Genomic DNA, 26,043 nt, shown 5'->3' on the forward strand with positions numbered 1-26,043 from the left:
GGTCCCGGGTTCGATTCTCGTTTGAGTCAAACTTTTTTCTTGTTTTTTGCTGCAACCAATAAAGTAAGCATTTGTAACTATAAGTAAAATATTAATTCACCATTTGTTTATAATGAATAAAACAATAGAAATTTTCAATCATTTGTAAATTCTTTTGATGTTTCATGTTAACTAGGAACAAAATTTAATCTCTTCCGTAAATATTATTTTTACTGCAGTTGTTGTGTAAAAAATGTTCTTGAAGCTTCGTGTCTACATCTGTTGACAGTGTGAGAATTACAAGGGGAATGAGTGGTAAATGTGCTTTGGTTATAGCAACATCCAGTATTAGCAAAGGGTATTTCCCCCCTCAACTCCTTTGTAAATCGCACACTGTCAACAGATGTAGACACGAAGCGTCAAGAACATTTATTACACAACGACTGTCGTCAAGGGCGCCGATCATGTGGAGCTTGTCCCCCCCCCAAGCTCATGTGGGCCCCATGTATTTTTATGAATGTGTATTTTCATATGTATTTTTTATTGTTACATGTATTGTTGTATGTATTTTTTATGAATGTCCCCCCCAAATTTACAGAAAAATCGGCGCCGTTGAATGTCGTAACCATAATACAACTCGTGATATCAGTATATTTACGGAATAGATTAAATTTTCTTGCTAGTTAACATAGAACATTGAAAGATTTTACAAGTGATTTTAAAATTTCTATTGTATTACAACGATAACGTTGTATGTTTCATTTTTGTTTTATTATCAATCTGTACCTATTTTATGAATGGAATCAGAGGCGAATTATGGGAACAATATGATGTATAAGAAAAAGAAAGATATTTAGATTTCGAATTATTTCTTAGATAATCAGTGACAAATAAGTGTGTGTTGATGTCTCTATAGCAACATCGTAAATAATATAAATAGACGTAGACATCTTGATAAGTATAGAAGTGTATATATGAAGGTCCATATATTTTGTTATTTGTGCGTAGAAAAAGTCAAATAATAAACGACAGTTGAGAAAGTGATATAAGACGTGTAATTTATTATGAAGATTAACTTTTAAGATTAATAAACGAACCAGGACAGACCCCTTACAGTATTATTCATTATAAACATATGGTGAATTAATATTTTATTTATAGTTACAAATGGTTACTTTATTAGTTGAAGCAAAAAAACAAAACAAGGTTTGACTCGAACGGGAATCGAATCCGGGACCATTTGCATATGAGTTGCACACTTTACTCACTCTGCCACGCCGTCACTTGATAAATTTGCGCGTCGAACAGTATATGTGGCGAGTAGAAAACTTTTGAAGACGGTTTTTCTCCCTTATTTTTGCCCATTGCGCTCTCCCAGTTTGTAATAGTAACTCTTTAAATGTGCACTACCTGCTCGCAAAAAATGGCTCCGAAGTTCACTTACCAAAGTCTGCCTTCTCTTTGTTAGATCTACGGTTGTTAATAATTTGTTGCTTTTCCTAAATAACTTGAAGTGAACAAAGAATATTGACGAGAATGTCCGCCAGATATCTGTCAAAACATGTTCAAATTCCACTTTTAGATCGTTTGAGAGCATAACGTATACAGTTAACTTGCTTGCAGTTCAATAGAAGCTGTCATTGCCTATGGTTTTCTTTCAAATGAGAGGGCTAAAGTATCAGTAATCTGCTCACTTGTTCTCGCTTTAGTGCGTCTGGTTAGCCACACCATAAGACAACGCCACGTCACGGCCTTCGCTTCATAAGCTTAGCTCACGTGCTATTGACTTTTCCACGCTTTTAGTGTTAGACTGTATATATCGATTGTATACCATGCAACTTCCGTTTATCTTCTTGTTTAATCAACTTCCGAAAACTGTAAAAGACTATATATATAGTTCTATACACGAGGGTCTTAGCAAAATTTTCCGACCTGACACTCAAATATTGCATCACTTGTATTAATTCGTTCTTGACATATAGCGCCATGTATGGTAGAAGTAATGTATTAGTTTCAATTGTCTAGCTGTATCAATTCTTTGGAGGCAGTAATTTAAAATACATGCTGTGCGTTGAGTTTGCGTATTGATTGACAACGCACCAGTCACACAACTATTGTGACCACGGGTGCAGTGCTAACTCTGAGAAGAATGAGGCTGAATTTCTTTCACTGAAGCTAACATCTTAGAAACCTTAATATATAACCAAAAGTGAAAGGCCCAATGTCCCCTGCTTTGTCTGAAAAGCCAACTGTTGTTTATCTTTTTTTCTTTTTCTGTATATTTGGGTTTATAAGATTTTTTAAAAATTGAGTGTTTGAAGACGACAACATTAAGTTGTTGAAACTGTAAGAGGTCACTGGTTCGTTTTATCTTAAAAGTTAATCTTCATAATAATTTACACGCCATGTATCACTTTCTTAACTGTCGTTTAATATTTGATCACTTGTAAGTGTACATAATCGACTTTTCTACATATACAATAAAAATATATGTTCCTTCATACATTCACTTCCTTACTCGTTAATATGTCTTCCTATATGTATATTATTTACGATGTTGCTATAGAAACATCAACACACACTTAATTTTTGTTGCTGATTACCTAAATAATAATTCGAAATCTCAATATATCTTTCTTTTCCTTATACATCATATTGCTCACATATTTCGCCTCTGATTCCTTTCATTAAATAGGCACAGATTGATAATAAAACAAAATGAAACATACAACGTTATCGTTGTAGATGTCGCTTCGAACGGGACTTCCATAATAGTCGTACTATGAAGGAGTTAACTACCATATAACATTTATCTTTCGAATAGCCCTTATATATATAATGTCACCTTTAATATACATATTCTACTTTTCCATATATAATATACTATAATATAACACATTTTCATATCTGTCAAAATATCTCAATATTAATAATGACGCATTACCAATTATCATAAGTAAGGCTATTCACAAATTGAACCTAACTGGTAGTTTTCTTCTAGGGTACAAAATTAACTATTCCTTCACAAACAAAGATCTTCATAATATTAAATATCGATAGGATCAGAAGTCAACAAAGTTGGAACATATAAACGCATTGATGTCATACACACATTAATAAACTTTGAAAAATCAAGAGATTTGATATTCATTATTCTTATTCTTTCCATGTAATAAATTGCATCTACTTCATATATCTGTCATTACTTTCATAAGTTTACATTAAAATTGTGATCTTTTAAATATTCATAATATTCAAATGAAATACGAATGAAATAAGGACACGAAAACAATAATAGCTTCTTACAATAAAGCTCTTAGATAATTTCTTATCATGAAACACAAATTAACATCTTTTCAGTTAATGCTATACAAAGGAAATTGCAATAAAACAATAAGGAATTAATTCGATAATATTTTCAGTTAACTACCATAAATTAACTTCATCAACATTCCATAAATAATGAGTATTACCCATAATCAAAATATTTCATAATTACATATGTTTTCAACGTACATTTTAATAATAAATCGACTGAAGAACATATTAACCATAGACGTAAGCAAAGGTCAAATTAATACAGATCCATCGGACGCCTTTTTGTCAGTTCAAGTTATACGTTCGAAGGGTTCATTTAAGGAACATTGTATAGCACAATCAGTATTACGTCTTGAACAATTAGGCCTTGTTACCATATTTTGATTCCTATTTACGAAATTCCTGCCATCTGCAAATTGGTTTTGTGAGAATCGGCGATAATTATTATTCCTACTGAAATTCCTGTTGTTGTTTCTGAAATTTCTAGCTCCATTTCTATAGTTAGGTTGTGTTTGATTTCCGGTACCATTATAACTATTCATTCTATTATTCCGGCTACGAACATTAGTATCATTTTCAGGTCGTACATCTACGTTACGAACTGGAGCATATTGTGTTTGATTACGTGCATAATTACCCTGACCTCTATCCTGCATTTTATTGTTATTCTGAATTGCAGATTGACTCTCATAGCTTTGAACGAGCATTATTAAATGACTGAAATTAATACACTGAGCTGACATTAACAACTGTTGTAATCTAAATGGCAACAAGATCCTAATTGAAACTATAATTCGAGATTCAGGATGGTTAGGATTTAACGATCTTAGCTCATGATATGTCGACACTACAAATTCGGTAATACTTCGGTGTAATTTAGGATTGTAATGGTTCGTTCGCAAAACAGCATCTCTATTTGCTACCATAAAATCGTTTTCGTAGTTTGACAAAAGAGCATTTTTAAAATCTGAATACGAATGGATACTATCCCTAATAGCCTTAAACCACGTTAGGCAAGGTGGCAACAAGATATGGGGTAATAATTTTAAGTATTGAGACTCATTTACACCGATGAGCTCGCATTCATCTTGGAATTTTTCAAGAAATGACCTGGCAGGCATATCTCCTGGCACGCCACTAAACTTGGTAAGCGACTTTATTTCACTAAAACGTAACCGATTACCTGTGGTTGTCTTCAAATTTCTACTGGAGATGTGTCGGCGCTTGGATATTTGTCTCACTTGTTCTTCTCTGTCACTACCCTCTGCACTGCTGAATGATCCCTCTAATTCCAATGTTGTTTTTGGATTGTGATCAGGTACCCAACCTGTGGCTATATGATGACTCGCGCCTTTGGTATCCTGGAATGAAGTTCCGGGAATACATTTTTCTTTGAGGTAATTAACTTCATCTCGCAGCATTTTGATATGATTATCATGGACGTTGATAGATGATTTTAGAACATCCATGGATTCCTCTATTTCTGTACTTCTTTGTACCACCTTTCCTATCTTCTTCTCATATTTTTCGAATTTTTCCGTCACCTGGAGGTTGATCTGATTTAGCTGATGACACGCCTGCTCCCATCTGTCTTCATTACGTTGGCTTAGTTTCACTAATTTTTCCTCAAAGTCCTGTGCTAACTGAGTCAATTTCTGGTCCAATTTGTCTTGAATTTGTTGAGATTGGTTTTTCATCTGCTGGCCCAAATCTTTTAAGACATCAGCCAAATTGTCACTCGAAGTTGGTTTGGAATACACATTCTGTTCACCAGTCATGTTATTACACTCAATACTCATATCCATATTTCGCGTAATAATTTTTCCACTTCGCAATTTTGTGACGTGTTGAGATGCCGTTTTTACTGATCTTCGAAACGACACACTTATACTCCCATGGTTCGGCACCAATTTTTGTAAGAGGTCACTGGTTCGTTTTATCTTAAAAGTTAATCTTCATAAAAATTTACACGCCATGTATCACTTTCTTAACTGTCGTTTAATATTTGATCACTTGTAAGTGTACATAATCGACTGTTCTACATATACAATAAAAATATTTGTTCCTTCATACATTCACTTCCTTACTCGTTAATATGTCTTCCTATATGTATATTATTTACGACGTTGCTATAGAAACATCAACACACACTTAATTTTTGTTACTGATTACCTAAATAATAATTCGAAATCTCAATATATCTTTCTTTTCCTTATACATCATATTGCTCACATATTTCGCCTCTGATTCCTTTCATTAAATAGGCACAGATTGATAATAAAACAAAATGAAACATACAACGTTATCGTTGTAAAACGGTTAGACATTATTTTAGTTTTAATAAATAACAGTATTACTCTGGTCAGATATTTTTATTTATCTAGTAAGTTCCAGAGTCATAAGGAATACAATCTATGCGAATATTAAGAATGTTGTACGAATACAGCTTTGAAGAAACTAAAATTTTAACAGCGTTAGCTATTTATTACAAAGGCTTGTTTTCTCCTGTAGTGGAGTAATATTTGCCTATTTGATCTACGCTCTTTTTCCAAGTTAAGACTATTTTCTAAATTTTTAAACAGGCATCACCAATCACAGAGTTCCTATAGTTAAGTAATGAAATTATCATGAAAACATTGGATGTAGCGTTGGAGTAGTGATTCTCGACCTTTTAAAGTCACGGCACAATCTCCTTTGTTGAGTGTTCGCGCGGCATACTAACGTACGTACTGACAACACGGTGACATATTCTCATTAATATCTCTGGAAAATAAATATTTTCAGTCCTTAGGAACTCTTTTCTTGTTCATTTCCTTCAAATTGGTGTTGAATTAGGTTACCATGTATTTCCCACCTTCATTATGACATTGCCTCAAAAGTATCGCGGCACACTCACCGAATCTCGCGACACTCAGGTTGAAGATCACTGCTGCAGACAGTACTCGTCAAGAAAGCTATGAATCTTCACTCTGCTTCCCATTTCTAATTCTGCAATGCGTACAAGCATTACGTGCATAGAAATATACATTTTTAGTATGTTCCCAAACCTAGATTCGCCGTCTGTTTATCGTCCTATGTTTATTTACTGTTTATTGTCAATATCTCATTAATGATTGTTCTATCTCGTCCTTTTAACTAATTGTCTTTTATTTTTTAAAATAGGGAAGCGCAGTGGACATTCGATATCCATATATAATACTTGGTGCCATCAATTTAGCGGCTGGATTTGGAATACTCTTCTTACCCGAAACCCTTCATAGAAATCTACCAACGACAGTAGCGGAAGCTGATGAGTACGGAAGACACGACAAATTTTGGAGCTTCCCCAAAAGCAAACCAACATCAGACAAAGAACAAAGTTATGATAACTCCGAAATGCGTAATATTCCAAATATTTCATCTATTATTACGGATAAAACAAAACTGTATATATATATATATATATATATATATATATATATATATATATATATATATATATATATATATATATATATATATATATATATCTTTGATAATATGTGTTGTACCTCGCTATTGAAAAATGTATTACATTATAGTATTTTATAAGTATTATTTCAAACTTCAGTATTATTGTATTCAAGAAGCTCCTCCAAGCTGTTTTCTTCTTAAAATAGGAGACTAATATTTTAAGCAGAAAGTACATACATATAAATACTCTTTTGATTGTATAAATAATTTATTTCTTTTATATTTTGTGTAAAGAAGAGCATGCTAAGATGCCATGATTATTAGATGTAATTTATATCTAATATTTTGTGAACGCAACAGTGTTAGATGTAATTTATTTCTAATAAATACTTATCTGCTTGTTAGCTGTGCAACTTTTCGTATGTAAATAATATATAACAGTACTGAGATAACGATGCCAGAATAGATGGTGGCTACCACGGTAATCCTCATAAAATCTCTTTCTTGGAACTATAGTATCTTATGGTTCAGTGCTTTTGTCTTTGCAGTCCTGGTCATTTCCTATTTGCAACGAGAGTTTCACATGGTTTTCGACTAAAGCCATTTATACAAAAAGAAATAATTATAATTAAACAAGTGACAGAGTCACGTGTACACTACGTGAAGAAGTTTCGTTTTCGTAATGTGATATTTTCTGAATTTCAAACCGGAAGTAGTTTCAAATGTTTAGCAGTCTGAGTTTTAGTGCAGAGATTAGGGTGGAGAATTGATTGCAGAAAACTGCTTCTCTCTATCTATTACCATTTTTACTTTACTGTATAGCAATAAACTTAAAACCGGAAGTGATTGATTGCTGGCACTTCCGGTTTGAATATAGGGTTTAAGAGAAAAGATTACACCAATCTTTAGAACGCTTAGTCGATTCCAAGAAACCGCTCTTCCTTATTTGTTATCGTTTTTCCTCTATGTAGATCAATATTGAAACCGGAAATTGGGTTGAATTTCTATCACTTCCGGTTTTAAGAGAGAGATTTACGAATGGAGATAAAAGGTATTATTAGGACTCGTAATTAATTGCGAAAAAAACTTCTCGCTAGATAACACCGTTTTTGCTGTATAGTGATCAATGCTGAAACTGGAAAATGTTAATTTATACCACTTCAAGTTCGAGTATAATCTTTATAAACGACGTGGATTCCTAACCTTTGTCCCCTCTTTACCTTTGGTCGAAACTCAACCTCGTCCATTAAGTAGTTCTCGAGATTTTTTGTCTCCTAGACGGACAAGGTAAATACATTGCGAGAAATCCGTTCTCCGGACAGCGATATATTGTATATACATATATACGGAATCCTCTTGCTTACTACAGAAATCAGTATGGAGCATACGTTATCCATGTGCTACATACGCTCTGCCCTTAGATATTACATTATGCCGTTGCAGGATGTCTGACGTCTAACAGTTTTCCATATATTACATAAATATACTTATGTTACATTTCTCAGCTATATGTTATATACGTTCATTTGTATGTGAGATCCTGACCACCTATATTGTTTCATACGGAAAGTACGTATAGACGGAACACATGCGTTTTCAGTTATACGTCTGCTGTACATAAAGTCCAAAAACTACAGGAATTACCCATATAATCTACCTTTTTTAAATACGCTACCTACATTTTTTCCCCTCAGTGTATATAATGGAATATTGGGAAATTTAAATTTATTACAATGAGTATATTACACCACACATGAGTATATTACCACCACATGAGTATATTACTATTGTATGACTAAAATATTTTTAGATCTCAAATTTATATATGCTCTTGAGACCTGATGTTCGGTACATCGACTTCTAGAATTTCCCTTTTGAAATAACTGTCTTATAATTGCGATTAGTGTTGTCAACAGGAATTTCATTTTCCAACTAGATTCTGAGTAAAAAACAACTAAAAGCATCGTGGAAAGACTCAATTTTATTTTATTATTCAGTATAATAATAATAATAATAATAATAATAATAATAATAATAATAATAATAATAATAATAATAATAATAATAATAATAATAATAATAATAATAATATAATTTAATTTAATTTAACTAATAACTAACTAACTCTATGACCTATGGAACCCGAAGGTTCAAAGCAGCGTTCACATTAATTTCTGTCCTTAGCCAACTGAATCCAATTTCTACTTCTATTTATATTTTTGCGAGATCCATCTTAATATTGTCCTCCCATCTACGTCTAGGTTTTCCTAATGGTCGCTTTCCGATTGGATTTCCAGTTAAAACAATGAAAGCGTTCCTATTCTCTTCAATTCTGGCTATATGACGTATTCACCTAAGTCTCCTTGATTTGATGACCCCTAGCAATGTTGGTAAACACTATAAATTACGTAGTTCCTCGTTATGAAGTTTCCTCCATTCTCCATTCCCGTTTCTCTTGGGTCCGAAGATTCAACTTGTTCTCAAACACTTTCAGTCTGCGTTCTTCCCAAGAGTACAAAAAGTATAAAATATTACAAGAGTATAAGAAACCTAACACAACCCTAATTTCTAAATTCCGATCTTCTGTTATTAAACATAGTAAGTAAAGTACTTAGTACAGAGTTCTTTATACCGTTCTTACAAAATACATTTGCTTTACTTTGTACGGAATATTATTTACAAGGTACTGACTGTATAATTTATTTTCTAGAATGGACTCTAAAAATCGTATGTTTGTTGTTCTATTCTTTGAGATAAAAAGTCTAGATTAAAAACCTCTAATAAACTTTCATAGTCACAATAGTATTGGTACAAATGTAAATGAAAATATACATATTTTATGAACCTTGTAGTAAATAATATAATAATAATAATAATAATAATAATAATAATAATAATAATAATAATAATAATAATAATAATAATAATAATAATAATAATAATAATAATAATAATAAATTTACTGATGAAAGTGACACCACAGTCTTGATTTGGCCGCTTAAAAGGAAAACGTACATGAATAAAAATAATGACAAATTATTTACATAAAATTTTAAAACATACAAGAAGCATCATAAAATAATAATTTATAAAACACGAAAGCTACGTAAATTTTAACAACACAGTATGCTGTACTTGGATAGGATTATCCAATAAGAAAGAAGAAAAATGTATATAATACGTACTTTGACATATTGATTTAAATTACAAAAAGAAAAAAAAACTGTTTATAATAGGCCTAATAATTCTTTATTCTTTATTCATATTGACGAAAATGACATACAACTAAAGCCTTCCATTGATCAAAGATAAGAGTAAGATCTAGGAGTAAAAGGAAACAATGGAAAATATATTCCACAAAAGTTAAAAATATGAAAAAAGCATTTAATAATAATTAGTGTAGAAGTCATCCACATATTACGTAACGCGGCAAAGGGGGAACGGAGTTCGGGCTTGTGCTACGAAGTGTAACAAGGGGGAAGAGGGGGTTTACGTCATCCTTACGTAACGCATGTCTTTTGCTGTAATTTTTATTTTTACTATCAGGTTTATATGCAATCTTTTAACAAATAATTTTATTAAATTGTTTTTTATTTATAAATAAATAAATATTTCTATTGTTAAATAAAACTATTATAATAAAATTGTGAACATACAGCTTGTATAAATTGAATCATGCACAAGGGATTCGAAGATGCTACTAGACACCAGCATGATTCGTGACGAACCCTGCGTTTATTACAATACAATAAAACTCCGTTTTACGGCTATCGCAGCATTGCATTTACGGCACACGCTTTTCTGGAGTTAGTTGTTAGTGATCGTTATTAGTTGTTAGTCGCGTTCCCACTCGTATCGTTATTTCTGAAAATATTACTTAAAACTCTACATTTGAATCATTATCCCATTCTATTCTTGTAAGGGGGTTGCATGGGATACAAAAGAAACTCTTTTTCGTGAAATAATATTTTCCGGGACGGAAGGATCGACACTTTGGAGCAAAATAATATATTAAACACCCAATGCGTCGGATATTTATCTCGTACTGAATTTTACTTTTGGATTTGAATATTTCTGGTGAAATCGAGTTTATTCGGATTCTGGCACTGATTTAATACAAGAAGAATTTAAAAAGAAGTAAACTTAAGTCTAAATTTCCAAGAAGATGCTCGAAAGCTTGTTCTCAAAGATGTTCTTGCTCATTCAGTGCGCAGTCACTTCAAATCAGTGGTCGACGAGGAAGGCACGAATTTCTTTGCATTTCGACACTGGAGAACTTCAAATACACGAGCATTCTGGATCCCGGAAAATGAGGTCTATGTCAGTTATTTAGATTCTGTTTCACCTGAATGATGGGTGCGATCTCCTTGGGAAAACGACAGTATGCAATTTTAAAGAATTAAAACTCGTTAATTAAACAACCTTATGGAGTTAAAATATTATCACAGTACCACTCTTTTCTAATACTTTGATATGTTGGGAAAAAGCAATACAAATATATTCAGAATACAAGCATTTTGTAATAAATTTTGTTCTCAACTTTGCCGCAAGCATAAATAAATTAAACGAGATATATCTGAGGAGAAGCACTAGAGAGCAAAAGGCTTAGAATTAGTAAAACCAAGACAGAATATTTACATTATTCTTTCAGGGAAAGTGTAATCGAGAATCAGGTGGTAAGTACTTGGGATCGATACTTTAGGAAAATGCAGGAGTAAAAGATGTAAACAACAGAATTAGCAACAGTTGAACAAAATGAAGAGAAGTGGCAAGAGTATTTTTTGACCGTACGGTAACAATATGCCTTAAGGGGGCAGACTACTAAATATTTTTCAAAAGCTAACAATTTTTCTTTTGCCCGTTTTTCGTAAATGAAATAAGATAATGAAATGTAACTTACCACAATAATAGATAATGTAATTCTACACCCGAAAATACGAATCAGAAGAATTTTTGAATGTTGCCATCCATATAAATTACAATATGACCAGAATTTGAATTATCCAATAATCTAGGTTAAGGCAGCGACTAGAAAAATGAACTCGACGGTAATTGATGACTTATCAAGCTGTCTTTGTTGCTTGTTAATTACTTTATTTTTTTAAATAGAATTTGTATTTATTTTGTAGTAACTTATTTATTTTGTAATAATTTATGTAAGTTACTACAAAATAAATACAAACATTATTTAAAAAGTAGTGATGTGAGTGTGGATATGACACAAGACAGAAACAGGTGGAGAACAGCGATCCAAAAAGAAACAATCCCAGTAAGTGAGAAAAGGGCTTAGAAAAAGAGGAAGTTTAATTGCTTTATTTAAAAATGATATGTTGTAAATTAACTGTTATTTCAATTTAACGTCCCGCGATTATACTCTTTTAGTCTAAGGGAGACGATGATTAAAGCACTGAATTATGACGGAAAAATTGGTGGAATGAGAGAGTGGGAGAAAACGGGAGTATTCCAACAAAACCCACGAACACAATATTGTCCACTACACATTTACTTGAACGGGAATCGAACCATGAACCCCACTCACGCCAGATGTAAGAGCTCTACCACTGAGTCACTAACTGTCATTCTATGTGATCAGAGAGTGGACTCGTGACTGCATTTGTATCTTGGTCTTTCGTCCACCCCTGGAATCAGTCTTTTACCCTCTAGGCTTCCCTGATTGAGAAAATATCACGATATATAAATCAAAGTCCTTCACATTGTGTACACGTGACACCTCTACTTGTTTTAATTTATAGCATAATATTGACCAGTTGTATTGCTATTACGAAACATTCAATCAATAAAAGAATAATATAGTTGACTCGGGCACCTGCTTTTCCATGATATCATTCCCATCGTTGTTCTGCAAAGTTCTGTTGGAACAATAAAACCTGAGAATAGATTATTTGACAGCTGAGTGCATGCATATACCGACATAATGATATTTGGAACAAGAAAAAAAAAACGCCTACTACGTCGATCGCACATATAATACTTGTTTTGCATAATTCATTACCTCCGTCGGGGAACAATTCACGTAAAAATAATTATTTCCAAACACTTGTCACAAATCGTGAAAAGGTCAAAACCTGAAATGCCAACCCAGAAGGCTTATTCTTAACAATAGAATGTGTTATTCAGTGCATTAGATGCTTTTCTGCAAAAGCTTCAGCTGTTGGTTTCGCGAAAGGTAAGCACACTCAACATTACCTCGATTTCTAAAATTATAAAAACGGAGTGATAGGTAACAATATAAACATAAACGCATTTAGATCTTACAGAGTTCACCAAGGAGTAAGAAGAATGTATTGCTATTTATCGACTTCTACTTTATAACACCAATTTCCAAGGTTTGGAAATTTACTAATGCCCTACTACTACTACAAACGTAAAGCTATTACTACTACTACTACTACTACTACTACTACTACTACTACTACTACTACTACTACTACTAAGGTTGTAAATGAGAGCGCTCATGTGAGCTTGTGAGTTTTATCATGAGTAAAATCATCTTGAACAATGTGAGCATGAGTTAACTCGAAATACAGGTGAGTTTGAGCATGAAACTATGCTCAACACCGGATATTGTTATTTTCAGAATATGATGTAATTTTCTATTTGTAAATTTGCTATTGTGCGATCTCTGACAAGAAGCTTCAAAGTAATTTGTATTAAACAAATGATGCATGTTAGTGATGTTAGTGCTAGAAATAGCTCGAGGTGACTGGAAGTGCATCTAGTTCAAGTGATATTTGTTTAGTTGGCAGTATTTATCATATTTTTTTTCTTATTGTTTGTCCAAAATTACAACACGATACTTATGTACAAACGAAAGAAGAGAAATTATATTGCTTTGTTGGGTTATTTTACTTTTAAAGAAATAAAAAAAATGGATTATTACTTGTTTGTCCTGCAAGTTTTGTGGAAAAAAAATCGTCCCGGTAGTTTTTTTTTTTAAATGAGTTGTTTCGTGAATTCGTACATGAATAACGAAATGTACGTAGTAGGGCCAGATATTTGAAGTTTTTTCTTTTCTCTCCATTGCAAACTTTGAACTTTTGGCGTTTACTGGATTAAATTATTTGCAGGAAATAAACTATACATTAGTCAGATTTTCGTTTTTTTGCTTTCGAGAGATGCTAGGAGAGAAAAAAATATATGGCGATCGTGGAAAGATTAAATTCGAGATTTTAACGGATTTACACGTTTTGTGGACCCTACATGCCAAAATATTGCTTTTAGAATGACCAACCGTCTGTCCGTTCATTCGTCTCAATACATGTACATTTGCTTAGAAGTCATATTGTTTAACGTAAATCATCACCAGGTTTGACGAAACGTATTTGCACCAAATTTGAAACGTAAGCTTTTCCCAGGAGGGTCTTTGGAAGTTTCTTCCTACCTCCAATAATAATGGTGGTTTACTGAATTATGTAAATAAAAAATGAGTGTTTTTCAAAAACAGCTCAAACGATTTTGTTCGTATTTCATAAATAAATATTTAACATAAATATATGGTACTTGTACCGATTATGGCCCGGGTCCCTAATATGGCCCACCCAACATATCTCTGCAGATTTACGTTGGTGCTACTAGATGCCGATATGAACTATGTCCTCATGACAAGCGTAAACATATTTGCGCAGCTCAGAGGACATAGTTTATATTGTCATTTAGTAGCACCAATGTAAATCTGCAGAGATGTGGTGGGTGGGCCATAATCGGTACAAGTACCATACATTAATAATAACAACTCGTTTTTAATGATAAAATCCATAAGCGGTAGTGTAATCTTAAGGTGAGTTGGGGTAATCTGCTATAGTTTTCTCTTATACAAGTATATATAAGTTGCATATTCCGTGTTGCGCTGGAGATATCACACATCAAACATTGAATTTTCGCCCGCTTTTTGGCATTGATCCGCTACCCCCCCCGAAAAAACATTCGTCGTTGATATCGCCAATGTGAAGAGACAGGATGCTTGTGCAAAGGTAAGAGTCCAGGTTGGTCCAACACTTCTGATGAAATGGTGAAAACAAGTCGGCAAACGTTTGAGTGGAGTCTGCGAAAGTCTGGAAACACAGGGCATTTGTAATAGCAATAGCTAAAACTTGAAAAATGTTGTAACTATCTTGCAACTTTTCCAATTTTTGTAGTATGTTTTTATCAATACATATGGACTTTAGTAGTAGAAAAATGGGAGTTCTGTGCCACTGACCCTCTACCCACTTTCTCAGTCCCGCCTGAAGCAGACAACGAATTTCCCAGTACCGCCTGACACACTATGCCGGACGACATAGGAGGGATATGGGAAATCTATAGTGCGTCCAGTAAGAGAACGTCTCTGACAGCTCGCAGTGACATTGCCACTACTCGCGTGTCAAGCTTTTTTTCGGTGCGGGATTTAGGATTTGGATTTCTGGGCTTTCGGCATCTAAGGCCATTTAGCCCTTCACGATTTGAGGGATGACGTCCCTCGGCGAGCACACAATCCGGGGAAAGGGAAGGAATAAAGGATTGGGAAAGGAAGGAAGCGGCCTGGGACCTATAAGTTAGGTACCACCCCGGCATTTGCCTGGTGTGAATGAGGAAAACCCAGGAAAACCTCATTCAGGGTGGCTGGCCTGAAAAAGCTGTTACACTTTTTCGACCGAGTGACCCCACCGGGAATCGAACCCGGGACCGCTCGCACCGAAGGCGAGAGCGTTAGCGACTACGCTACGCGGGGCCACTTTTTTTCGGTGCGATTATAGTGGCAATTTAATTAATGGTATAAGACAGAGTGATCGTGGTTGGTAACACTGGTATCAAAGTAGGGGCTGCAATGTCCCACCGCATGTGGTAAGAAACGTCAGAGACCATCTCTTGTTGGCCGTGCTATAGCACCTTGAACCGTTCACCCACGGTCTTTTACGACCTCCATTTTAGGGGTGTATTTGTTCTCTTTTACGAGCACTTTTTAAGGGGTGTACTCGTTCTCTTTTATGAGTACATTTTAAGGGGTGGACTTGTTCCCTTTTATGATCACTTTTTCAAACCCTTAGCAGAGACTACGAACACATAGCAGAGCATAAGACTACGTAACATAGCAGGGGTGTATTCGTTTCCTTTTAGGAGCATTTTTAGGGGTGTATTCGTTCTCTTTTATGATCACTTTTTCAACCCCTATTCGAACATTTTACCATAGCAGAGAATACGAACACATAGTAGAGCAGATAATACATACATATGTTAGGTAACTTTTTCGTACCGTTCCTTTTTTATTTTATTTAAAGTGCATTTATATTGAGAAGTTTAAACATCTGCAGCAACAGAAAGAATTATAATTTTTGGGTTGAATAATTCAGCACTTTTCTATAGATGGTGTGCAACATGGAACTTTGAAAACTGTTCTTTTCCTTGGTGAGCTGATTTTTACTTTGATATGATCTCTTCTGCCTTTTCCTCTATCACCAAAATGGCCAAGCATGCTGTTTCTTCTTACTTTATTAATTGCAATGATTCGTTGTCATTCATCAGTTTTCTTTATAACGCTAATTTCTCTGGAGTCTGTTCTACATAATTAAGTTAACATTGAATTATGACGCAACTCTTTTCGTCTGTAACCAATGGCGGTTCTGGTTGGTTAAATCTTACATTCAAATATGTTGTTAGTGATCGGGAAACTTTGGACTTTAGAGTCGCCCCTCTATAAAAATTGTTCCGTGAGCACCTTAGGACTTTAAATGGCACAAAAGGGTATAAAATGCTGAGCTTGTTAAAAATGAACCTTCTTTGTTTTTCTTCTGATTGGTACAAAAATAAAATAGACCACTCAAATTTATTTCTTCGATTATTTGAATAGCATAAAAAGGTATAAAATGCTGATTTAGTTAAAATGATCCTTCTTCGCCTTTTCTGGTCAGTACAAATTTATTCTCTTGTTTACTTGTTTAATTCTTTCCTTTTTCTGCTTGGCACAAAACTAAATACTCCATCCAAATTTATTTCTTCGTTTATTTGAGTATTAAAAAATTTATATAAAATTCTGAGTTAGTTAAAATGGTCCTTGTTGCTACAAAATTGAATAACCACTCAAATTTATCCCTTCGTTTGTTTAAATAATACATGGTCTAGAAATTCTGAGCTAGTTAAAAATGGCAATTCTTCGCTTTTTCTGGTTAGTACAAATTGATTCCTTTGTTTACTTGTGTACCTTTATTCTGTTTGATACAAAACGAAATAGGTCACAGAAATTTAACCCTTCGTTTGATTAAATATTACAAAAGGGTATAAAAGTCTAAGCCAGTTAAAAATGATCCTTCTTCGGTTTTTGTTTTCACGTTGATACAAAAGGAAATAGGACACCCGTATTTAAATGGCAAAAAGGGTATAAAATGCTGAGCTAGTTAAAATGGTCCTTCTTTCCTTTTCTTCTGATGGGTACAAAAATAAAATAGACTACTCAAATTTATTAGCTTGATTATTTGAATAGCACAAAAGATACAATGATCCTTTTTCGCCTTTGCTGGTAAGTATAAATTTATTCCTTCGTTTATTTAAATAATACAAAAGCTATAATGGCCCTTCACTTTTTCCAGTTGGTACATAAGGAAATAGTCCACTCAAATTTTATTCATTCTTCACTTTTTTCTGGTTCGTACAAAATGATATAAAATATGGCCCTTCTTCGCTTTTTTTCTTGCTACAAAATTAAAAAGCTCACTCGAAAGTTATCCCTTCGTTTGTTTAAATAGTACAAAATGGTATTGGAACTTCTGAGCCAGTTAAAATGATCCTTTCTGGTTAGTAGAAATTTATTCCTTTGTTTATTTAGTAAAGAAGCAAACAAAATTTATTCATTCTTCAATTTTTTCTACTTGCTACAAAATTGAATAGGTCACTCAAATTTAACCCTTCGTTTATTTGAATAGCACAAAAAGATACAAATTGCTGAGCTAGTTACCTTTGACCTTCTTTGCTTAAGCAATTCAAATTTATTCTTTCGTTTGTTTGAGTTAGTTACAATTGTACTGAAATATTGAGCTAGTTAAAGAATGGACAAAACTAAATAGGCCACCCAAATTTATTCCTTCGCTTATTTGATTAGTACAAAATGCGTTTTTTCCTTTTTCTGCTTGCTCCAAAAGTGAATACTCCATCGTTTATTTGATTATTAAAAAATGATATAAAATTTTGAGTTAGTTAAAATGAAACTTCTTCGCTTTTTCTAGTTAGTACAAATTTATTCCTTAATTTGTTTAAATAGTACAAAAAGGTATGGGGTTCTGAGCCAGTTAAATATGGCACTTCTCGTTGGTGCAAAATTGAATAGATCACTCAAATTTATTTCTTCGTATATTTAAATACTACATGATGATATAAAATTCTCAGCTAGTTAAATTGAACTTTCATTTTTTCTCGTTAGTATAAAAAGTTGAGGACACAAATTATTTCTCTCCTTCACTTGAATAGCACGAAAAAAGTAAAGAAATTATGAACTTGTTAAAATGGTCCTTCTTAGGTTTCTTCTGGTTTGATACAAAAACAGAACATTCAAATTTGTTCTTTTGTTTATCTGCGTAGTACAAAAGGTACATAAATTCTGAGCTAGTTAAAATTCTCATTTTCGTTTGTTTAAACAGTACATAATGATATAAAATTCTAAGATAGTTGAAGTGGCTCTTCTTCACTTTCCAGTTGGTACAAAAGAGAATAGACCTCCCAAATTTTATTCATTCTTCACTTCTTTTTTCTGGTTGGTACAAAACTAAATACTCTATCCAAATGTATTCCTTCGTTTATTTGAATGGCATAAAAAAGTACAAAATTCTTACTTAGTTAAAATTCTATTTCTTTGCTTTTCCTCGGTGTAAAAATTTATTCCTATTTTATTTAAATAGTACAAAATGTTATATCAATACTCAGCTAGTTAACATGGTCCTCCTACGGTCTTTTCTTCTAGTTGGTACAAAACTGAATACTCCTTCGTTTATTGGAGTAGTACAAAATAGTATAAAAGTCTTAGTTAAAATGATCCTTCTTCGCTTTTTCTGGTTAGTATAAATTTATTGATTCGTTTAATTAAAATGGGTCTTTTTCGCATTTCTTAGGTTAGTACAAATTTATTCCTTCGTTTATTTGAGTAGTACAAAATGATATAAAATTCTAAGCTAGTTAAAATGGCATTCCTCGTTGATACAATAGGTCACTCAAATTTATCTTTTTTGTTTGAATCGTACAAGATTATATGCCATTTTAACTAGCTGAGAATTTTATATCTTTGATTTCTTTCTTGTTAGTACAATAGCAAATAAGCCACTCAAATTTATTCATTCTTCACTTTTTCTGCTTGGTATAAAACTGAATAGGTCACACAAATTTATCCGACGCGCTGTTTACAAGTTATTAAGGCTTAAATATTTGACCTTTGACCTCGATGGTCAATACTTTTTTAACATGTACTAGTTGTAGACCTATTACTAGATTTCGAAAGAGCACCTCAATACGTTGCTCCGTTTAAGAGTTATTCGGGTTTAAATATTTGACCTTTGACCTCGATGGTCATTATTTTTGGAACTTGTAGTAGTTGATGACCAATTACTAAATGTGGAAACACCATCTCAATATGTGGCTTCGTTTTTGAGTTATTAGGTTTTAAGTATTTTGACCTTTGACCTCGATGATCATTATTTCTGGAACTTGTAGTAGTTGATGACCAATTACTAAATGTGGAAACACCATCTCAATATGTGGCTCCGTTTTTGAGTTATTAGGTTTTAAGTATTTTGACCTTTGACCTCGATGGTCATTATTTTTGGAACTTGTAGTAGTTGATGACCAATTACTAAGTGTGGAAACACCACCTCAATATGTTGCTCCATTTTCGATTTATTAGGTTTTAAGTATTTTAACCTTTGACCTCGATGGTCATTATTTTTGGAACTTGTAGCAGTTGATGACCAATTACTAAATGTAGAAACACCATTTCAATATGTGGCTCCGTTTCCGATTTTGACTTTGACCTCGATGGTCAACACTTTTGGGACATGTGGCCTTTGATGACCTATTACTAAATGTGGCTCCGTTTTTGAGTTTGACCTCTGTTCTCGACGGTTAGTAGTTTGAGGACATGCTTGTGTCATTTCCGCTATGTTAAATTAAGGGTTGGGAACGAAATCAGTGCTACGTTAAAAATAGAGGTGGAACGAATACACTCCTGCTATGTGCTAAGTTAACGAGTACACCCTCATTATTGTCTTAGTAGTCGTTGCTATGTTACATAGTTGTGTGATCGTAGTCTCTGTGTAATTTCTGCTATGTTTAAATAGGGGTGGAACGAATACAGTTGTGGGTTCACACCCCCTTTGCTATGTTACATAGGTATTCATTGTCTGCTATGTTGAAAAAATGTTCATAAAAGGGAATGAATACACCCCTGCTATGTTTCGTAGTCTCATGTATTTTCTGCTATGTTAAAATATGGGTTGGAAAATAAGCCATACTCTTTTACTAGTTCTGCTATGTTTAGATAGGGGTGGAACGAATACAGTTGTGTGTTCGTAGTCTTATGTACACCCTCTTTACATAGGTATTCATTGCTATGTTACATAGGTATTCATTGGCTGCTATGTTGAAAAAATGCTGATACAAGGGAATGAATACACCCCTGCTATGTTACGTAGTCTTATGTATTATCTGCTATGTTCAAATAGGTGTTGAAAAAGTGACCATAAAAGAGAACGAATACACCCCTAAAAATGCTCATAAAAGGAAATGAATACATCTCTGCTATGTTACGTAGTCTTATGTATTATCTGCTATGTTCAAATAGGGGTTGAAAAAGTGATCATAAAATTGAACAAATACACCCCTAAAATGCTCATAAAAGGAAACGAATACATCCCTGCTATGTTACGTAGTCTTATGTATTATCTGCTATGGTAAAATAAGGGGTGGAAAAAGTGATCATAAAAGGGAACGAGTACACCCCTAAAATGTACTATCCCTGCTATGTTACGTAATCTTATGTATTATCTGCTCTGCTATGTGTTCGTAGTCTCCATGTATTATCTGCTATGGTAAAATGTTCAAATAGGGGTTGAAAAAGTGATCATAAAAGAGAAGGAATATACCCCTGCTATGTTACGTAGTCTTATGTATTATCTGCTCTACTATGTGTTCGTATTCTCTGCTATGGTAAAATGTTGAAATAGGGGTTAAAAAGTGATCATAAAAAGAGAGCGAATACACCCCTGCTATGTTTTGTAGTCTTATGCTCTGCTATGTGTTCGTAGTCTCTGCTATGGGGTTGAAAAAGTGATCATAAAAGGGAACAAGTCCACCCCTTAAAATGTACTCATAAAAGAGAACGAGTACACCCACTAAAAAGTGCTCGTAAAAGGGAACAAATACACCCCTAAAATGGAGGTCGTAAAAGACCGTGGGTGGACGGTTCAAGGTGCTCGATTTCTCGTATCCTCCCTGTGTCTTCCGGCATATTGTGTCAGGCGGCACTGGGAAATTCATTGTCTGCTTCAGGCGGGACTGAGAAAGTGGGTAGAGGGGTAGTGGCGCAGAACGCAGGTTTTTCTACTACTGACTTTCAAAATCAGGTAATTCTTTTTGAAACATCCTCTATTATATTTTAACTTCACCAGATCTTCGAAATTATTAAGCGTTGAATATTGATGTTTGAACAAATATTTTCAATGTTCCCTTAAAATTTTATGTTAATACCAGTTGAACATTTCTTTTTCACACGGGATGAATAAGCTTCATGAAAAATATTTGTACGGTTTTCACAGATTTTTTTAAAGTTTAAAAATTTTGTTTATGAGAGTTCAATTTCATATGAATTAAGTTAACAGATGTTTCTGACAAGTTTTCACGTCGTCAATGTTGAGTCAAATAGTTTTCTCACACCGTAAGGCAACAGATTAAGCGTAATTAACTAAGTAAACTAACTCTGTGGTCTATTTAATAAGGAAGTTCAGTGCTTCATTCACAAAATCTCTCCATTGATTTCTGTCCTTGTCCAACTGGCTCAAGTTTATATGCGTACTTTGGCTCACTGGTAGAGCGTTCACCTCTGGTGCGTGGAGTCTCTGGTACGATCCCACCTCACGCCAAGTGGTGGACAAACATCATGTGCTTGGGATTTCTCGGGCTCTCCCGTTTCCTTCCACTTTATTCATGCCACCATTACATGTATTTCTCATCATAACTGTCTCCTTTAGCCTCGCCGGAATAATCGAGGGACGTAAAAGTGAATGATTTCATTTAATATCATTTCTACGCGTACTTTCAATTTCTATTTCTGCGAGATTCATCTTAATAGGGCATATTGTTCTCCGATTGATCCTAGATATTTCTAGTAGCCTTTTCCCGATTGGATTTCCTGTTAATATTGCAAATATCCCCTTATATAGGCAATGAACATCATGTCTGATATTGATAAACATAGCCTCGTGCTTCAACACCATTACCAGCAAGCAAACGATGTATATTATCGATAACCGAGCTTAAATCGAGATCAAATAACGGTAATCAACGGTACGATTCTTGCAAATTACAAGTTCAATGTTTTCTTTGTTTTTAAATGAAGAATTAAAGGCTTAATTCTTAGGGGCTGTACTTTAAACTGACAGCATAACATTCGCATTTCATTCTTCACACAATTATGGTTTATTCTGCTAACTTCTAATACTAATTAAAATTGCCGAGTGCATTGACTTAATTCTTTTGTGACCCCATTTGCAGATCACTGTACATACTTCTCAGCGCGGCAACCACTCAACAGATTTGCAGAACATACTACGCAGTTGTTATAGAAATCTATAACTCACAAAGCGTTTATTTATTTTACTCTTTGGGACTTTTAGTTCCTGTTGTTTGGCATGGGAATTAATGATGACAAAGTCGACGTAAGCGTCACATGGAAAGAAATAAAACTTTCATCTTTAAAACTTCACACTATCATTAATTTTATTCCATTCGTCTACCTAGCCTCCTTCCCCCTTTGCTCTACCGGTTACTGCTATTCTTTCTTCCATTACAATAGCCTACTCCTACGCACTGGCGCAAATCTCGGGGGGATGAGGGGACATTCCGTTATAATGTTGGAACTGGGAGGACTGTCTCCCTAATAATTCGATTTGAAATTTTTTTTGGGGGGGGGGGAAATGTGATGATTGGTGTCCGACTACTACAAAGAAAAGAGCGATTAAATTAATGTCCATTCAAGAATAAGCCTCAAATCTGCCCGCCTCCCAATGTTGAAGACAACTCTGTTCCTCTGATCCTCGACACATTGTTTCTCAACTTCATAAATATTTTGAACATCGCTTTAAAAATATATATATTGGAACGTTCTTACCCGTCCCCCCTAATGTTGAAGATAGCTTTGCGCCGCTGCTCCTACGTAGCCAGTTGCCAGTGATCAATATAAGCATTCTCATGTTGGAGACATATAACGCACGTAAATTGAAGTATATAGGCTGCTCTTATGTAGATAGTAGCTCAGATATCATTAGAGAAATGATAATAATACTGCATAATTTAATAGCATTGGGCAAATTAGGTACATAAAATAGACAACATAAAATATGCATATCCAATATACATCTATTTCACACATGATATTGTTGTGTATTTGGACAATCTGTTTCTATTCGACGCCGCATATTCAATTATATTATATCCAGCACAGGTACGTCAAGATGTAGAAAATGTTTCTCGTTTTTGTGTTTCTTATTTCTGGGAGTAGGCCCATTACATATATACCTTTCTTGGTTTTGAAAGTTAAATTAATAAGTTTGGTTTACCCTTGGTTATATGCTCTAAGAGTACTGAAAGACACATTAAAACGATTAATACAAACCTACTAAGGGGCAATGTACCTTATCATAAAATACGGCATTCAATTTTAGGGTTCCAGCTGAAAACAAATCTATATTTATTAAACAAAACCAGCCCACCCGCACCATTGCAAAGTTACATTACACAAGGTGCAAATAGTACATTTAAAAATGATATTAACAGTTACATTTGTTTATATATATATGAAGCATCCATTGTCAGTCTGCCGTAAAATGAAGACGAGATGAAAAATCATCATTATAACACTAGAAATCAAAATAAAAAGTCTTACTTTACTAGATTATCACTGGTACAGTCAGCGAAAAAATGTTTTTTTCGTTTGATGAAATTAGTTTTGTAAATAACTTCAGACTGCTAGGACAATTTTAGTAGAGTTTTCACTAAATTAAAAATAATGTAATTTTCTGTACTTCCAGCGACATCACAATTATTTCCAAAATAAATTTTACCAAACGGAAAGGACTTTTGACTGCGCAACAAGATCCCAGATAGAAGCTATACTGAAAAAAAAATATAATTAAATTGCCAAACATTAATGTAAAATCATTTATCCTTCATTTTGTAAGTTGATATACATTTTCTTAAATTAAAATTACAAAATTTGTTGGTTTTTTTTACAAATTTACAGTAAATTTATAAGAAAATATGATATTTTTATTGATAAAAATGTAATTTTACACCATTTCATATTAGTAATTTTACTTTATAGGCGTAAATTGATGTACATAGAGGAGTGACAAACAGAGCACCACCATCTTTTTTTTTTTTTTTTTTTTTTTTTTTTTTGTAAATTTACCTATGAAATTTTTTACAGTGTATACGACAAATAAAATATTCAACGCTTTGCCCACTGGTATATAAAGAACGAAGAAAAACTTAAGTATATTTAAACAAATCTTAAAAACGTATCTAATAGAGCAACAATTTTATAGTGTAAAAGAATACCTAGGAAGTATATGTGTAACAGTGTAAAATATTTTACTATATTTATAATCACTTCTGTAAATGATATTATGTTATTTTTTATAATGTTAGAGAAACACAATGTACGGTACATATAAAATGAATCCTCCAAACATCATGTATTGGTTAGATGGAGTAAATAAATGAAATACATTCACTGATTGTCTGTATGTCTGTCTGTCCGAGGGCGCAAAATCTTAAGAACTAACAAATCGATTGACATCACTTTTCATCTGGATATACAGTGGAAAGTCAAAAATTAGAAATCGAGTTCGTTCATGCAGGCAAACCATCCACCGAGCGAAGACGATAATAGGTAGCGAGAAGTTGTTTCCGGAAATCGATTAAGGCGTTCCACCATTCTATGTGCATCCTTAACTTTGTACTAAATCCAGAAAGTGATAGAAATCTTATCAACTTCCGCTTTCAATACTAATTGAGAAAATATCAAGCCGGGTATATATATATATAAAAACTTCTTCCTGTTGTGTACCCGCGACACTGCTATTTTTTTATATGATAGTTGGAATAATTGAGGTAGAATAAATAGGCGGAGTTCATGTGAGATGCTTCGCTTAAACCTTTTCTGCAGGCACTTAAGGCACTGATGATCTAAGACATGGATCTTCAGAATTCTGTACGTTCGCGAAAACCTGTGAATCGTATATATATATATATATATATATATATATATATATATATATATATATATATATATATATATATATATATATATATATAAACTAACTCTATGGGTTATGGAAGTCAGAGGTTGAATGCCGGGTTCACAAAATCTCTCTACTGACTTCCATCCTTAGCCAACTGGATCCAGTTTCTACTTTCTGTTCTTATTTCTGCGAGGTTCATCTTAATGTTGTCCTTCCATCTGCGCCTAGGTCTTCCTAATGGCCGTTTTCTGATTGGACTTCCAGTTAAGACTTTGCAGGCGTTCCTATTTTCTTCCATTCTGAGTACATGAGCTGCTCACCTGAGCTTCCTAGATTTGATGACCCTAACAGTGTTTAGTAAAATTATAAATTATGCAGTTTCTGGTTATGAAGTTTCCGCGATACCCCATTCCGGTCCCTCTTGGGTCCGAGTATACGTCAAAGGATTTCGTTCTCAAAAACTTTCAGCTCTCGCCTTCGGTGCGAGCGGTCCCGGGTTCGATTCCCGGTGGGGTCACTCGGTCGAAAAAGTGTAACAGCTTTTTCAGGCCAGCCATCCTGAATGAGGTTTTCCTGGGTTTTCCTCATTCACACCAGGCAAATGCCGGGGTGGTACCTAACTTATAGGTCCCAGGCCGCTTCCTTCCTTTCCCAATCCTTTCTTCCTTCCCTTTCCCCGGATTGTGTGCTCGCCGAGGGACGTCATCCCTCAAATCGTGAAGGGCTACATGGCCTTAGATGCCGAAAGCCCAGAAATCCAAATCCTAATCCTAAAAAACTTTCAGTCTACTTTCTTCCCTCAGAGTAAGCGAACATGCAGAGC

The 26,043-nt window shown here is 33.9% G+C and overlaps 1 protein-coding gene and 1 non-coding gene across 2 annotated transcripts in view; one reads left to right on the forward strand and one right to left on the reverse strand.

Moving 5' to 3' along the window:
- The window catches only part of LOC145681015 (carcinine transporter-like), a gene marked incomplete at its 3' end in the record, with an annotated part of 124,904 nt that extends 118,178 nt beyond the window's left edge, over positions 1–6,726 (forward strand). The window contains exon 10 of the mRNA XM_081752335.1: positions 6,460–6,726. Within this exon, the coding sequence (XP_081608461.1) occupies positions 6,460–6,726 (267 nt within the window). The remainder of the gene's footprint in view (positions 1–6,459) is intronic.
- Positions 6,727–15,384: 8,658 nt separating this feature from the next.
- TRNAR-UCG (transfer RNA arginine (anticodon UCG)) lies at positions 15,385–15,459 on the reverse strand. Its single transcript has one exon. It is a non-coding gene; the product is annotated as a tRNA-Arg (tRNA).
- Between the last annotated feature and the right edge of the window lie 10,584 nt (positions 15,460–26,043).

Source organism: Thermobia domestica, chromosome 1, assembly GCF_964235325.1.
Source record: "Thermobia domestica chromosome 1, izTheDome1.hap1.1, whole genome shotgun sequence".
In the NCBI taxonomy this organism is placed as follows: domain Eukaryota; kingdom Metazoa; phylum Arthropoda; class Insecta; order Zygentoma; family Lepismatidae; genus Thermobia; species Thermobia domestica.